Source organism: Lutra lutra, chromosome 2 (genome assembly GCF_902655055.1).
Source record: "Lutra lutra chromosome 2, mLutLut1.2, whole genome shotgun sequence".
NCBI lineage: Eukaryota > Metazoa > Chordata > Mammalia > Carnivora > Mustelidae > Lutra > Lutra lutra.
In genome coordinates, this window is record NC_062279.1 from 62,154,879 (window position 1) to 62,169,740 (window position 14,862).

The 14,862-nt window shown below is 46.0% G+C and overlaps 2 protein-coding genes across 2 annotated transcripts in view; one reads left to right on the forward strand and one right to left on the reverse strand.

The window, feature by feature from the left end:
• C2H4orf51 (chromosome 2 C4orf51 homolog) overlaps positions 1-1,093 on the forward strand; it is a 79,689-nt gene extending 78,596 nt beyond the window's left edge. Inside the window, exons 9-10 of the mRNA XM_047717568.1 lie at positions 504-695; positions 815-1,093. The gene's annotated coding sequence lies outside the window, so the exon portion shown is untranslated. The remainder of the gene's footprint in view (positions 1-503; positions 696-814) is intronic.
• Positions 1-14,862, reverse strand: part of ZNF827 (zinc finger protein 827) — a 165,220-nt gene that overhangs the window by 15,671 nt on the left and 134,687 nt on the right. Inside the window, exons 10-12 of the mRNA XM_047717575.1 lie at positions 3,872-4,009; positions 2,210-2,381; positions 759-925 (exon numbers count right to left, since the gene is read on the reverse strand). Coding sequence (XP_047573531.1) covers positions 759-925; positions 2,210-2,381; positions 3,872-4,009 — 477 coding nt within the window. The remainder of the gene's footprint in view (positions 1-758; positions 926-2,209; positions 2,382-3,871; positions 4,010-14,862) is intronic.

Consider the following 14,862-nt stretch of genomic DNA (forward strand, 5'->3'; position numbering starts at 1 on the left):
TCCAGTGGAAATGGAAGAGAGGTTGGCCTTTCCCTTCATTAGCCACTCCAGAAATGCTGAATTTAGTTTGTCTTTGACCTGGGTTTCCCAGCTCACCGGCTGCCCACGGAGCTAATGTGGTTAGAGCCAGATAACCGACTGTAAAAAATGGCACCTTCTCACCCAGCATAAGGGCTCTCTGTAGACCTCCAAGTCATAGCTGCTCAACTTATAACAAAAGCAAGCTTTTATTGCTATTGGCACCACGGAGCCAAGGCGGCTGGTTAATGCACACAGAGCTCCTTCTGGGCTGAGCACGTGGTCAGCACAACTATCTGGGAAATTCCCCTTCCCCAAATCCTTCAAGTACCAATGACGTGAGGGGCTAACCCAATCCCCAGGGCTGGCGGTTGGGAATATCAACTTGTAATCTGTAAGCACCACCAAATGCGGGGGGTGGAGGGGAGAGTGGAGAGGCTCCTCCTCATTCTCACTTAATGACTCCACCCTGGTGTCGTCTGTAGCCATCACTTGTGAGATGATAATTGCATGGTGAAGTGACAGTGTCAACATCGCGAAAAGGAAGACGCTAACCAGAACAGCTGGAGCCTTAAATGAGGCGAACCCTGGGCAACGTGGCTCTGCTCCCCTGGGCAAGTCCTTCCCTCGGAAGAAGGAGAGGTCCGTGTCGCCTGCAAGGAGGACGCGTCTGCCAGGTGGGAAAGCACTCTGGGGTGGTTGGGAGGATGGAGGAGAGAAGGACTGACAGCGATGGTCACCTGTGTGCTTGGTGCCAATGTGAGCCTTTATCTCTGCTTCCTCCATGGTGACAAAGTCACAGGCCGTGCAGCAGATGGAAAACATCCACTGCTCCTTGTCCACGTGGAGTGACATGTGGCTGACAAACTGGACATTGAGCTCAGTCTCAAATCCACACACGTGACAACTATATGAGGGGACGACAAAAAAGAAAAAAAAAGGAGAGAGAAGAGTGATGCTCTGCGGTCCACTTAGAAAACCAAACTCTTATACACATGTATTCTCTCCCACCAAAAGGTTTTGCATTAGAAAATTCTTCGGGGGGGGGGGGGGACGCCTGGGTGGCTCAGCGGCTTAAGCCTCTGCCTTCAGCTCGGGTCATGATCTCAGGGTCCTGGGATTGAGCCCCGCATCAGGCTTTCAGCTCAGCGGGGAGCCTGCTTCCCTCTCTCTCTCTGCCTGCCCTCTGCCTACTTGTGATCTCTGTCTGTCAAATAAAATAAAAATCTTTAAAAAAAAGAAAAGAAAAGAAAAACTTCTTCGGCTTTCGGGATGCCTCTGCAGTGGTCACCGCGCCAAACGGATTAAGTGCCGGCATAATGCAACAATCCCATCCATGCCATAACAATGCTAAATCATCATAAAGTTAATTAAATATTACAGATTCCAGATGCCACACCTCACCTTACTGATTCCTTTGGGCAAGGAGATGTGGGGCAGCTTTGCCAAGGTATGAGCGGTGCTGGCACACTGGTGAGTTCAGGGCACCCAGCACACCCAGTGAGCCTCTCTCTGGCTCTGGAAACCCTCGGTGCAGCCATTGAAGGCACACAGGGGTCCTCGGATGGCACCACAGACAGGACCAAGTCCGGTCTGGGACAGTTCCTGATAGAAGCCACCCATCCATGGAGACATTTCACGCAAAAGCAAGTTTCCGCCAATCTGTACAGTCTGCCCCTTGGGCAAGATGCTGACCCTGGGGATTTTATGGCAACCAAATCAAATACGGATTCATGGTTGAATGTGGAAGGGAAACATAAAATTCCAGGTACTGAAGAAAGTAAGACCAAGGGAAAATATGCAATGCTTTCAGGGCGATTTCCCCAGTTTTCAGATTTATTTTTCCTACTCTTTTTCTCCGTAGGACAATTCTCAGGTAGCAGCAAGGTGCTATTACAAAGGTGGAAACTTCCCAGCTGCACAAACCAAAAAGCTAATAACCCCCAGACCCCTGTCGCTCTCCAGAGCTCCACCCCAGAGAGCCACCTCCAAGACCATTTCCCTTTTAATTAATTCTACGAGGGCCACCCAGGCCAAGAGAGGAGTCAGCACAGCTTCTGGGTTCAGTCTAAGCAAAGCCAACGTTAAAACGAAGGTTTGAACCATGAATGAGAAGAGGCATCTCATCACACATCCCCACCTGGGCGGGGAGTGTTCGAGAAAGCTGGGCACGGTTCCATTCACCGCTCACCTGTAATAATAAGGGTGCTTCTTCCCATCACTGCCTTCAGAGGTGACAGCGCTGACGATGTCCTCCGTGTCCGTGCTCACCAGCTTCACCGAGTGCACAGTCAGGTGCTGGTTCAGGTTTGCCCGGCACTTAGCAGCATAGGGGCACAAGTGGCATTTGTATTTTCTTTCCTCTGCGGGGCGGGGGGGGGGGGGGGATGCGACAGGAAAAAACCCAAACTGCTCTTAAAAATGAACACCCAACACCTTGCAAGCGACCACTTAAAGCTCTCCAGGAAAGGAGGGCTCAGATCTCACTTCAAATGGGGACCAGGGGAACCCCAAGGTATTATAAGTATCTAAAAGTCTTTATCCAGCAAGTCACTGTTGTATTTACGAGTGCCATCAAAGATTAAGTCAGGTCCCAAGGCAACTGGACCATCTGCTTTTTCCTAGACACCCACAGGTCCCTCTTCCTGACAGAGGAGGCCCACAGGGGCTAAAAGAATATTGTGTGTGTGTGTGTGTGCATGTGTGCGCGCGCACATGCTTTCCAAGTGTCAGCTGAGGGTGGGTGCTTAGCTGGGGAGAGGGGAATGGAACACACAGCCTTCCTGAGTCTGGTGTTAAGAGAAGCCCCATCATTTTCCCTAAGCTCCAGGCCTAGGTCAGCCAAGACATCAAAAACTAATGAAATCAAAGGGGGGAAAAATGACTCATGTGAAATAATTGAATGGGAAATTTTCATTTTATGTAAATAAAATTAAAAATTGCAATTAATTTCTTAATGATAACCTCATAAAACTGACAGTGTTTCAGAACTCTTTGCAGAGTGGCATTCTGAATTCATTCGATTCATCAAGCAAATTATAGTAAAAGGAGCAGGCTTTGCTTTCAGTGGTGCAGATAGAGGTGGCCAACGGTGGCAGAAAAAGCAAAGAGCAACTGCATTTTCTATCCCTGATTCTTCCTCTGTATTACTGGGCTTGGCTTTACAAAATACCATTCTTATCTACTTCACAGCGAAGAATGAGGAATGAGGTTTTCCTCCAACAAAATGTAAGCCATCATCATTCTTACCGTAGATGGTCCCCCACATTTGAAGAGCTGGTGGCCTGGGGCTTGGTGGGGTTCAGTATGGAGCCCCACCATGCAGATAAAGTACGGTTCTTTCTCCCCGGGGGAGAAGGAACTGATTTTTGTTGCATTAATTAAGTTACTATTTATTCCTCCTTTATCCTTTCTTAATTTGGTTGCCTTCCCTTTTGCAACACGCAGAATCAAGCACATTTCTCTACTATTACGTGAAGGTAAAGATAGCAACTGTTTCCCACCAGCTGCTCTGTCCCTCTGCTGCTCCCATTTACCACGTCAGGATGAAACCAATGAGATGGGGTGCAGCCCCAGCCCCTGCACCCTGAGACCGGTATGTTTCTTAGAGTTCCAGAATTTTACCTGGATACACCTACGTGTGTCTCTTTCCTCATCAATCCTCCTTTCAATACAAATAAAACCCTTTTCCAGGGTTGCCTTTGAACGTGCCAGATAACGTGGTTTGAAAGGTCAGGATAGAAACATTTCCACCACTTCCTGTTACAACTCTCTTAGAGAAACTCAACCTCCCGAGAAGAGAGAAGCTGGTGATTCAGAGTACGGAAGGCATCCGCGTGAGTTCCTGACTCACCTGTGTGCAGTGAGAGATGTCGAGACAACGTCTGCTGTCGGCCAAACACTTTCCCACACACATCACACGGGAAAAGCTGGTCATTGAATTTCCATGATGGCAATCCATTTCCTGCCTCTAGTACTATCTTTTCTGTGTCTGGGCCAAAAGAGCAAAGCATCATCAGGGGTAAACAAGACATCGTGAACAAATTTTATTTTAGTCAACATTCATCAGGACTTTAACAAAGGCTTCCTTCTGAAGAACGTGCCTGGTAACTGCCAGTAAGATCCAGTAACCTCTGGTCTTCGTGTTCATTTCCGGTTTCTAAGAAGGCTGTTCTTGAGAGTTGTGATGGCAAATGGATTCCAATTCGAGACAAGTCTCCGGTGTTTTCTCTCTCTGTCACTAAAGGTCAGCCAACCAGACCCTCCAGCAGGCTGGCCGCAGGGTTTAGCACTGCGCGCAGCATGGAGTCGGTACTCAACAGTCTCTCAGTGGGCGAATGGCTGCGTGGCTTGTTAAAACCCCAGACATACGCACTCTTGCCATGGGATAGTAAAGAGCGCCTCACCGGATTCTAACAGGAAAACAAATAGTTCGATTCCTTGAAGGAAATATACTTCCACTGTCCTTTATGAAGAAAAGTTTTGTTTTTTTTTTTTAAAGATTTTATTTATTTACTTGACAGAGAGAGGTCACAAGTAGGCAGAGAGGCAGGCAGAGAGAGAGAGAGAGAGAGTGGGAAAGCAGGCTCCCTGCTGAGCAGAGAGCCCGATGTGGGGATCGATCTCAGGACCCTGAGATCATGACCTGAGCCGAAGGCAGAGAGGCTTAAATCACCGAGCCACCCAGGCACCCTTATGAAGAAAAGTTTTGCCCTATATTCTGGGTAGTGTCAAATCCTTCATGGGGAACCTAATCTCATAGACTTGGTGATGACAGCTGCATCCTACTTGATATGGATGTGCGTCGTCCCCCCCCACCCCGCCCCGCCCGCCCCATTCATATGTGAGACCCTAATGCCCAAGCTGAGGATATTAGGAGGTCACGCCCTGGGGGCTGACTGGGTAGTGAGGGTGAGTCTCATGAATGGGCTTAGTGCTCTTAAAGGGGAGACACCCCTCTCCCTACCCACCCACCGCCCCCCCTCGCCCCCGAGAACTCTCTTGCCCCTTTTGCCACGTGGAGACACAGCTAACAGTAGGCAGTCTGCAACCTAGGGAAGGGTCCTTTCCCGACTATACTGACACCCTGATTTTGGACTTCTGGTCTCCAGAACTGAGAACAATAGATTTCCACTGTTACTATAAGCCAGCCTGTCTGTGGTACAACCTCAGTGGACACAGACGCTACTCCACATAAAACTCCATAAGGCAGGAGGGCATGACCAAAGTTTCCCCGAAGGTCTCATCCTATTAGGGAAAGTGATGAGTGCCACGGATGACCTGTACATAACTCACAGCCACGACTGAGATGTGTGGACATTAATACATCCTTTTGTTCTCTTAAATAACAGTTCTTATTTTCCCATCATCATCCACAGGATTCCCTCTGATTTTCTCAGCTGTATTTCTTCTCAAGGAACTGTAACGGGCTGCACAAACGTAACTTTTACAGTGATACAGGGAGATGGGTGACAGAGAGAGTACCAAAAAGGAGTGAAAGGACATGCTGATGAGGACCCTTGTCTGGGCCACTAAGAGGCCTTTGAAGGTCTTGCTCTGAACAAGACAATTTACTGAGTTGACAGCTTGTCCTTAACCTCGGTAAATGATCGTGGACCGTCTTAAAGCACACTAGATGTTGCTTTATAGAACCCAATGCCATGTGGTGATAATTAAATGGCAGAAAAAACTTTTCATAAGATCCACGTGGATGAAAATGCTCAGACCGCCGGACAGAGACCTCAGCAGAGAGAACTTTATTTCCCACGACGTAGTTAAAACTGCTTCCCAGATACAGGCTTCCACCCGTGTTTGGGTGAGTGGGCGGGATCAGTTTTTGTTTGAATGCAGATTTGCCAGATAGTGTAATCTAAGGATGAGCAGAAACCAATACAAGTGTGTCTGGGGGGGAGGGAGGATGATGGGCGGGGGGATCGCAGTCCTCTTTGTTCTGAGGCACCTGCCTGTAATCCCAACACTGATAAGGCCCATTTATTGATTTATCTTTGTTTGTTAAAACACAGCTCTTTGAGTCTCAGGGAGAACAGCTAGTCTTACGAAAGCAGAACCATGTGACTAAAACCCTGGTGGTGGGGGGCGGGGAGGGCAGGAAGGGGCAGAATGGTGGGGGGGAGGCGAAAAGGGAGGTCCTGGCCACTGAGCTGTTGAGGACACCAGATCCACTCTCAGATGACTGTCCTTGAACCCAAGCAAGCAGTGGCCATTCAGCCATGCAGCGATGAGAGGATACTTTAGTGGTTCCTTTTAAGTGTGTAATCAAAATGGTGCTTCAAAGGAGGGCACCAGTCATAATCATAAGGAGAGGTCAAGAGGGCACAGGGTCTTCCAATAACATTCACAACTAGAATGAATTAATTGGGTCACATACCAAACATGTTGATGCAATTAAAAAATAAAGAAGTCTCCTAATAATTCTTTCAAGTATTAGTCACACACTTAAGAAGCTGAAGCATCATAAGAACGCCAATTCCCTCCACAAGCCTTAGAAAACTATTAAAACTATGAATATTTACTGTAACTAAAGCAGGAAGAACACCATCCAGTCACGGTGAAGTGGCTAGAGGCATGAGGACCCGGCCGGTGCTGGGACCCAAACCTTGTCTACACCGGCTCCTCTGCCGGCTCCTCTGCTGGCAGGCTGTCTTCATTTCTAGCAGCCACCCGTTTTCACTTCAGAGGCCAGAACAAGGACCCACAGCCCGTTTGCCGTGGGCTCACAACAGACGTGGAAATCATAGCGAGGTGAGGCTCCCGGGAGCGGCAGGCAGTGCTAAGGGGGGCGTTATTTGACAAAATAAGCACCGGGTAGCGGGCCATTCCTCCATGTGTCCTGAAAACAGGGCCCCTCAAGTGCCACTTGAAAAGCTGCAGAAGCTTTTTGGATCCGTCCCTCCCTCTCTTTTGCCACACCCAGTCAGTCCCTAAAAGCTATCAGTCTGGTTCTAGGTGGAGATCTGAATGGGATGGGCACCCAGCACGGACACGCTTGGGAATGTGTGTGCTTTGCCTTTCCGAAGCAGGACTGGCCCGCATCACCCCTGAGAATTGTCAACTGCGGCCAGTCACAGGCTCTGGAAGGGCATGCCAGAACAGAGCAGCATGTTCCGTCTCTTGTTCTTGATGATCGACCATTACCAGATATATTTCACTATACTGGGGCGCCTGGGTGGCTTAACTGGTTGGTCATCTGCCTTCGTCTCAGGTCATAATCCCAGGGTCCTGGGACTGAGCCCCACATCGGGCTCCCTGCTCAGCGGGGAGCCTGCCTCTCCCTCTGCCTCTGCCCCCTGCTCCTGCTCTCACTGGCGCATGCTCTCTCAAACGAATAAAAAAAGTCTTTAAAAAAAAGAAATATTTTATGATATTTACATTGTGAGCCTATTGATAAATATTTATAAAAACTGATTCATAGGCCTGCATTAGTATCTGTGAATATAACCCTACATCAGGGAGATACCTGTGGGGAGAGCCCCGGCGAGTATCTTGATTCCTAAGACAGAGACACCCAGCTCCATCATGTCCTGGGACCCTGGGACCTGAGTTGGCCTGGCTCTCCCTGTGATCACAGGCTACAAGTTTCACAAAAAGAGTTCATGTTCCGATGGGTGTGTGTGTGTGTGTGTGTGTGTGTGTGCGTGTGCACGGGCATGTGGACAACATTGTGGAAGCTAAGATTGACATATTTTTATGTAAAGTTTTTCTATTATTTGATTTTTAAAAAACTTGGGAAACGAACAAACAAAAGATCTCAACGATCTTTCTGGGATCTCAATTCTGCCTGAACTGAGTCATCACCTCTCACCATGGTTGCTGGTAAAACCTCCCGAACAGCCCCTCTCCATTCCAGTAGCCCCCTTCACTGGTTCTAGAATGGTCTTTTGGAGGCACAGAGTGGATGTGTCTTGTCCTATATTCCAATGGCCACTCCGGGCCAGGCTCCTTCAAATGCCTCCTGAAGAGGGTCACAATCCTTCTACAACCACCTCCCACCTTCAGCTCCCCACTTCACCAACCCCCAAACGCTCAGCAGAGAGTCGCTTGCCCTTTTGGAAAACACACCAGACCCTCTGATGCCCTCAGTATTTTGAATCAGTTGTACCCCGCACCAGAGGCCCCTCCCCATCCCCGTACTTCTGTACAACCAAGTCCTGTCCAGATTTCATCTTCTCGGTTAAGCCTTCCCCAGTTCCCCAGGCAGAATGACTCACTTCCCTTCACCTTTTATTCCCATAAAAGTCCCAAAGCACTTTTATGAATGCTTTCCTTGCACCACCTTCCCTATTCTATTATTTGTTGACATATCTTCTGTATTACATCTATCATTTTCACGTACAGCAGCCAGCGAGTCCAACGGGCAGGGGCGCTCCATAAATGCGTTCTCGGGCTCCCCTCCCCACAGAGCGGATGGGGCTGTACGTGACTGACTTCTGCGTCGTCAGCATTAGCACAATGCCTGATATGTAACACGGGTGTAATGTGGGTATGTTGACTATATCAATGACTGAATGAAAGCATCTCAGTGAGGGAGGGGATAAACACTATTCTTCTTTTATAGTGGGTAAGACTGAGGCCTGGAGATAGCATTTGTTAAGGTTTAAGGCCAATTCAGGGTGAAAATAAGGCTATCTGCCTTTTTTTTTTTTTTTAAGATTTTTATTTATTTGACAGACAGAGATCATGAGTAGGCAGAGAGGCAGGCAGAGAGAGAGGAGGAAGCAGGCTCCCCGCCGAGCAGAAAGCCCGATGTGGGGCTCGATCCCAGGACCCTGAGATCATGACCTGAGCTGAAAGCAGAGGCTTAACCCACTGAGCCACTCAGGCGCCCCACTATCTGCCTTTTGAATAGGTGTTTTAACTCAACCCTGTTGAGTTAGAACTGTGATTTAAGGAACATATCTGTGAGTCTGAGCCATACCCCAAAGGTTCTATAGCCTTACTTCCTCCCAATAACAACAAGCCAGATGATTATTTTTTTCAAGACAAACTTGTTGGCGGGCTTTGTTGATCGGTTAACCCAGAATCCCAGCACCCTATGAAGAACTCTTCACATTCATTGTTAGAGCAACAAGTACACAGCTAGCTGAGCTCATTTCCACCTCAATTATCTTCTTCTGTTCTGCTAAAAAAACAAAAACAAGGGGCGCCTGGGTGGCTCAGTGGGTTAAAGCCTCTGGCTTCGGCTTGGGTCATGATCCCAGGGTCATGGGATCGAGCCCCTCATCGGGCTCTCTTCTTAGTGGGGAGCCTGCTTCCTCCTCTCCCTCTGCCTGCCTCTCTGCCTACTTGTGATCTCTGTCTGTCACATAAATAAATAAAATCTTTAAAAAAACACAAAAATAAAAAACTTAGTCTCTTTTAGATTCATAAGGAATTTGCTTTATAAGACTTTTTTTTTTAAAGAGTTTATTTATTTATTTGACACACAGAGAGAGAGAGAGAGAGAGAGATCACAAGCAGGCAGAGAGAGGGGGGAAGCAGGCTCCCCGCTGAGCAGAGAGCCTGAAGTGGGGCTCGATCCCAGGACCCTGAGATCATGACCTGAGCCGAAGGCAGAGGCTTAACCCACTGAGCCACCCAGGCACCCCTGCTGTATAAAACTTTTTGCTGAAGTATAACATTTAGCAGAAAATTCCACATACTAGTTACCACTTTTAAACTGTTCATCATCATGAAACAGTTTGGAATATGGTATTATTTTAAGACATTTTGCTCTTTTTCATCTTTATTCCCATATCCCTTAGCATTTGTTTCATTATCTTAAGTAGCTGTGAATAATGATTTTCTTCATTTCTTTTATAGCAAAATCCTCCTCTAATGGTATCTTTTTTATAGAGAGTCTCCCAGGATTTTGTCTCCTACAAAGCATTTTATTTATCTTCATCATCTTAGGCTCTTATTCCTTGGATATCCATTAATTGTTCCCCCAAATTCCTGACTATTCAGTTTTATCTGATCAGTTGTTTTTCCCTCTAATTCCCCACCTGTGGCTTTTGTCTTGAATGTCATTTGGGACTTTCCCTCTTTCTTTTTTTTTTTTTTTAAAGATTTTATTTATTTATTTGACAGAGAGAAATCACAAGTAAGCAGAGAGGCAGGCAGAGAGAGAGGAGGAAGCAGGCTCCCTGCTGAGCAGAAAGCCCGATGTGGGGCTCGAACCCAGGACCTGGGATCATGACCTGAGCCGAAGGCAGCAGCTTAACCCACTGAGCCACCCAGGCGCCCACTTTCCCTCTTTCTTAAACTGGTTTCTGTTTTACCTGAAGTAAATAACGTATATAGGAGCAAGCATTTTTATCCCCATGGTACAGCTAGAAAAACAGGAGCCGAGTGAAAGGAGAGTCACCATCTTAGCAGTCCCAATACGAGGGTCTCAGCTCTTCCCGTTTGTGGGATTTATTCATAATGATGAGGCCTAACAACCAGTTTGGCATACCGTGCCTCTTATGACCTAGTGATCCAAGGGGACACATTTCATTTCATGCATGGATCCTGGGACGATAAACCTGAGCAAGTGTTTCTTGAAAAACTTCCATGAAATAAATCCAGCTGCTAGAATCTGGGAGGGGGTCTGACAGACTCGAAGGAACATTAGATCAAGTACAGAACTCAGATTGCTTCAAATCCATCCCTTTCGTTTCCATGAGGAAGAAACCAAGGGATAAATTCCAGGCCCTCTCCCACCCCAGGGCACCACACAACTTGTACAAAGTTAAGTACCAGAGAGGTGCCTGGGTGGCTCAGTGGGTTAAAGCCTCTGCCTTCAGCTCAGGTCACGATCCCAGGGTCCTGGGATCGAGCCCCATATCGGGCTCTCTGCTCAGTGGGGAGCTTGCTTCCCCCTCTCTCTCTTTGCCTGCCTCTCTGCCTGCTTGTGATCTCTCTCTGTCAAATAAATAAATAAAAATAAAAGAATTAAAAAAAAAGTTAAGTACCAGAATCAAGGTTTTCATGGCAAGGAAGGCTCCATCTTACCCCAAACCTTAGTTCAGGGAGAAACCTTAAGGATCGTCTCCTTCAATGTTTTCTTTTTACTTCTAAGGAAACTGAGGCCTAGAGAAAGGAATTACCCCAGGTAACCCGGCTCATGACTCTGGGAGAGTGGAGACTTCAGACCCACGGGCTCACTGAAGCTCCTCCAAGCCTTATGGGATCAATGCCAAAGTCTACAACAAACAAGGAAGGGATTTTTCTTCTCCTCCTGTTCTTTGGCTCTGAGTTTAATATTCTTGGTTACAAGTGGACATGTGCAGATTTAGCAACAATTCACAGACACTAGGATTTCTTTCCGTTTTTCTTAAAAGTGTCAGCCTAGAATATTTCCAGCCACAGAGAAGTTAGAAACTGTAGTATGTCGAGAGTCAGAATAAAGAAGGAACAAGAGGAAGATCAGATGGGAAAATCCTAAAAGCCATTTCCGTCTAAGGTAAACTAGTTATTCCTGACGAAAATTCCCTTGGGCCTTTCACTGATACTTGGGGAACATTTTTGGTAAGAAAACCAAACAACCCACCCCCACCACCCCCTGAAAACCATACCAAAAAAAAAAAAAAAAAAAAAAAAAAAGAACAAGAACAAGCAGGGCAAAGGAAAGGACTTGAGTTTGATTCTTTTCCATTTGAACACCGTTTAGTCCCCGACTAAACTGTTTGCTTTGTTGGTGTGTTTGCTGTATGAGAAGATCTCTGTATCTCCTGCCAAAACAATCTTCTCAAAGAACCATCTCGCAACCTGACTTTGGCAACAGAAAGGCGGAGAGGAGAAGGCTTTATTTGGTTAAAGCTGTAAGCAAAAGATTGGCCAAAATGTGACCTCAACGCATAAAGAACTGTCCAGATTGACTAAATCTGCACTGGCTGCTGCAGGAGGAAGAGGCTCTGGGGCCGTCTGCATTTTCCATTATGACAGATGGTATTTTGATCATTTCTTTCTTTCATTGTCAAGCCTGGAGTTCCAAGGCTGATCTCAAGTGAAATTCTGAAATCCTGTATATTTAGAGGCAGAATCCTGATAGGTGATTCTCTGGTTAGATCCTGGCCCTGTGGGCTCCATCCTGTGGTTTCATGGGCTCTGCTGCCTTCCGAGGGCTGCTTGTGAACTGAGGAGTCAGCTGTGGTGAAGGACTCTTGGGGAGTTGACATCTCTGCTCTAGTGTTTGCAGTTCTTCTCTAGCCTTAATTTTTTTTTCCCCCTTCTTAACTGGCTGTGATCAATTAATTGTAAACACCACTGCACTCGGACCAGCCTTTTTCCCCCTTCTTAAAGGTCACTTCAACTTAGGGTAACTTGGTAGGTCGTACCAGATCTATTAGGTTCCCTAGGGTCACCTCTCTGCAGGTCTTGGTGTAACCAAATCCCCTTTAAGGACCGTTTCAAACACTCTCCCAAAGTGTGGGATTTTCTGCTGGTCAAGATGTCAGCTCAACAAACAGACAGGACAGCAGAACTGGTGATCGTTTTGGTCAGTGCGTGACCAATTAAAAACACTGGGTGGTGCTTCTCAGGCACAAGAGTTCTCAGTTGATCTTCTGAATCTCAAACTTTACTGCTTACCTCAATTAGGGAGAGTCCACATACAGGCCCATCTCAAACTTTACTGCTTACCACAATTAGGGAGAGTCCACACACAGGCCCTGGGAAGATGAAACCCGTCAAGCATTTCTCCAAAACTTCCCAAGGAATAAATGCAGCTGGTAGAATTTGGGAGGGAGTTCTATCAAACTCTACTCAATAGAACATTAGATCAAGTAGAGGGCTCAGATTCCTTCAAATCCAACTCTTATATTTCCATGAGGAAGAAACCAAGGCATAAATTCCAGGTCCTCTACCACTCCAGGGAAACCCACAACTTTTATCAGAATCAAGGTTGAGAACCAGAATCAAGACTTCCACAGTTATGACGGCTCCATCCTGCCCCAAACCTTATGTCATGGAAGAACCTTAAAGATCCTCTTCTCCAAAGTTCTCTTCTTACATTTAAGGAACTGAAGCCCAAAGAACTTAAACAATTGCCCCACACTCTCATTCAGGCTCCTTTCAGCCTTGAGAAATCAATACCAAAGTCTATAGCCATGAACGGTTTGTGAAACTGGTTCTTAGTAAACAACCTGGGATCAACCCAGAAGAGTTGGATGACATTTTTTTCTTAGTACTAGGCAACAGTTAGCCTCAACGAAATTCTTACTGGTTGACTGGTAGAATCAATAGAACAAAACTGAACCTCAAATCCTCTGGTAATCAAAAACAGCTAGGACTTGGTACTCCTAAGTCCAGTGAGGCTGATCACATAGAACTTGAGAATTTCCAGGAACTTCTCTAAGCATCCAAACATGGAGCATCACTGCCAGCCTCTGTCACATCTGCCTAACTTAATCTTAAAAAAAAAAAAAATCCATTGGGAATTTGGATGTTTCTCCTACATTTTCCTCTCACTCATATATCCAAGATCAGGGGGTCCTCAATAAGTGCTTACTGAATAAGTGAGACAGTTACATCACCAAGATCATGATTGTTGAACTAAATGGCAAACTGATTCTACGTTGCAACGTAAAAGCAAACTGACAATATTGATTCAGGAGTCACATCTAAAGGACTTTGGTTATTATCTTGCCAAATACATATATCAGTGATCATCTCTGTTCTTAATGAAAGTAGTAGGACTTAAAGTCTCAGCAGATGTCCTCAGAATGTCCCAATGTTGAGGACATTTATAAATCTTTGTTAGAAAACCATTAGTCCTGGGAGCTATGTCCTACTTGTGGCTTTGTAACAGACACTGCTGATTGCTTACGTAATATCTAACAGAGCTACAATTATTGTATTTTTAAGGTGGTTTTGTGCCCAATTAAAAACATGCCTTCCCAGCCTCCACTGCAGAGAGGTGCTAGCCATGAAACACAGTTTGAGCAAATGAGATATAGGTAGGAGTTCCTGCGGAGAGAGTCTCTGACATTCCCCCACTCCCTAAAAAAAAATGACAGTCTTGTAAAAAGGCCATTCACCCTGGGCTCTTCTTCCTTAGATGTATGGAGGGAGAGCAGACCTCTTTTAGCCATGAAGATGAAAACCATCTAATAAGGATTGGTAGAGCAGAAAATTAGAAGGAGGCTGGGACTCAAACAGTTGCATCCAGCCCTAGCCTCTCTACTTCTGAATTCCTTATTATGTGGGGGGGGGGGGGGGGGGGGGGACAAACAAACACACATGCTCATTTGGTTAAGTCACTGTGGGTAAGCTGAACATAACTGTAACAGATAAAGGCTGTATACCTAGTTTCACCCCATTCTGGCAGTTTATCTCTGTTAGGCAAAACAGTATCAGAGTTTATTAAAAGTATATCAACGCCCTGGCGATTCGCAGACCTGTACCCCTGGGGATAAAAATATATGTTTATAAAAAATAAAATTAAAAAAAAAAAGTATATCAACGAGATAATGCATAACTAACACAATAGCTTACGTTTATGGCAGATTTACCATTGTGTGAACTATTGCATTATGCAGTTTACACATATTATATTGAACCTTATAACAGCATTATGCATTGGTTACTGATATTATCAACCCCATTCTACAAAAAAAAAAAAAAAAAAAAGAAGAAGTAGAGTCTTAAGGAGGTTGAGCAATGAATTCAAGGTAATCCAGGTAGCAAGGGACAGCCTATCACAAACCCAAGTCTGTTTCCAAAGCCCATATCCCTGACCGTTCATTACATTATACTATTCTCTACCGTAAGATCAAAGAAGTAAATGCAAGCATTCTGGTTTCTTTTATCAGAGACAAATCTGTTGCAGCTTTGATTTGTTCTACTTTACATTTTCCTGTATTC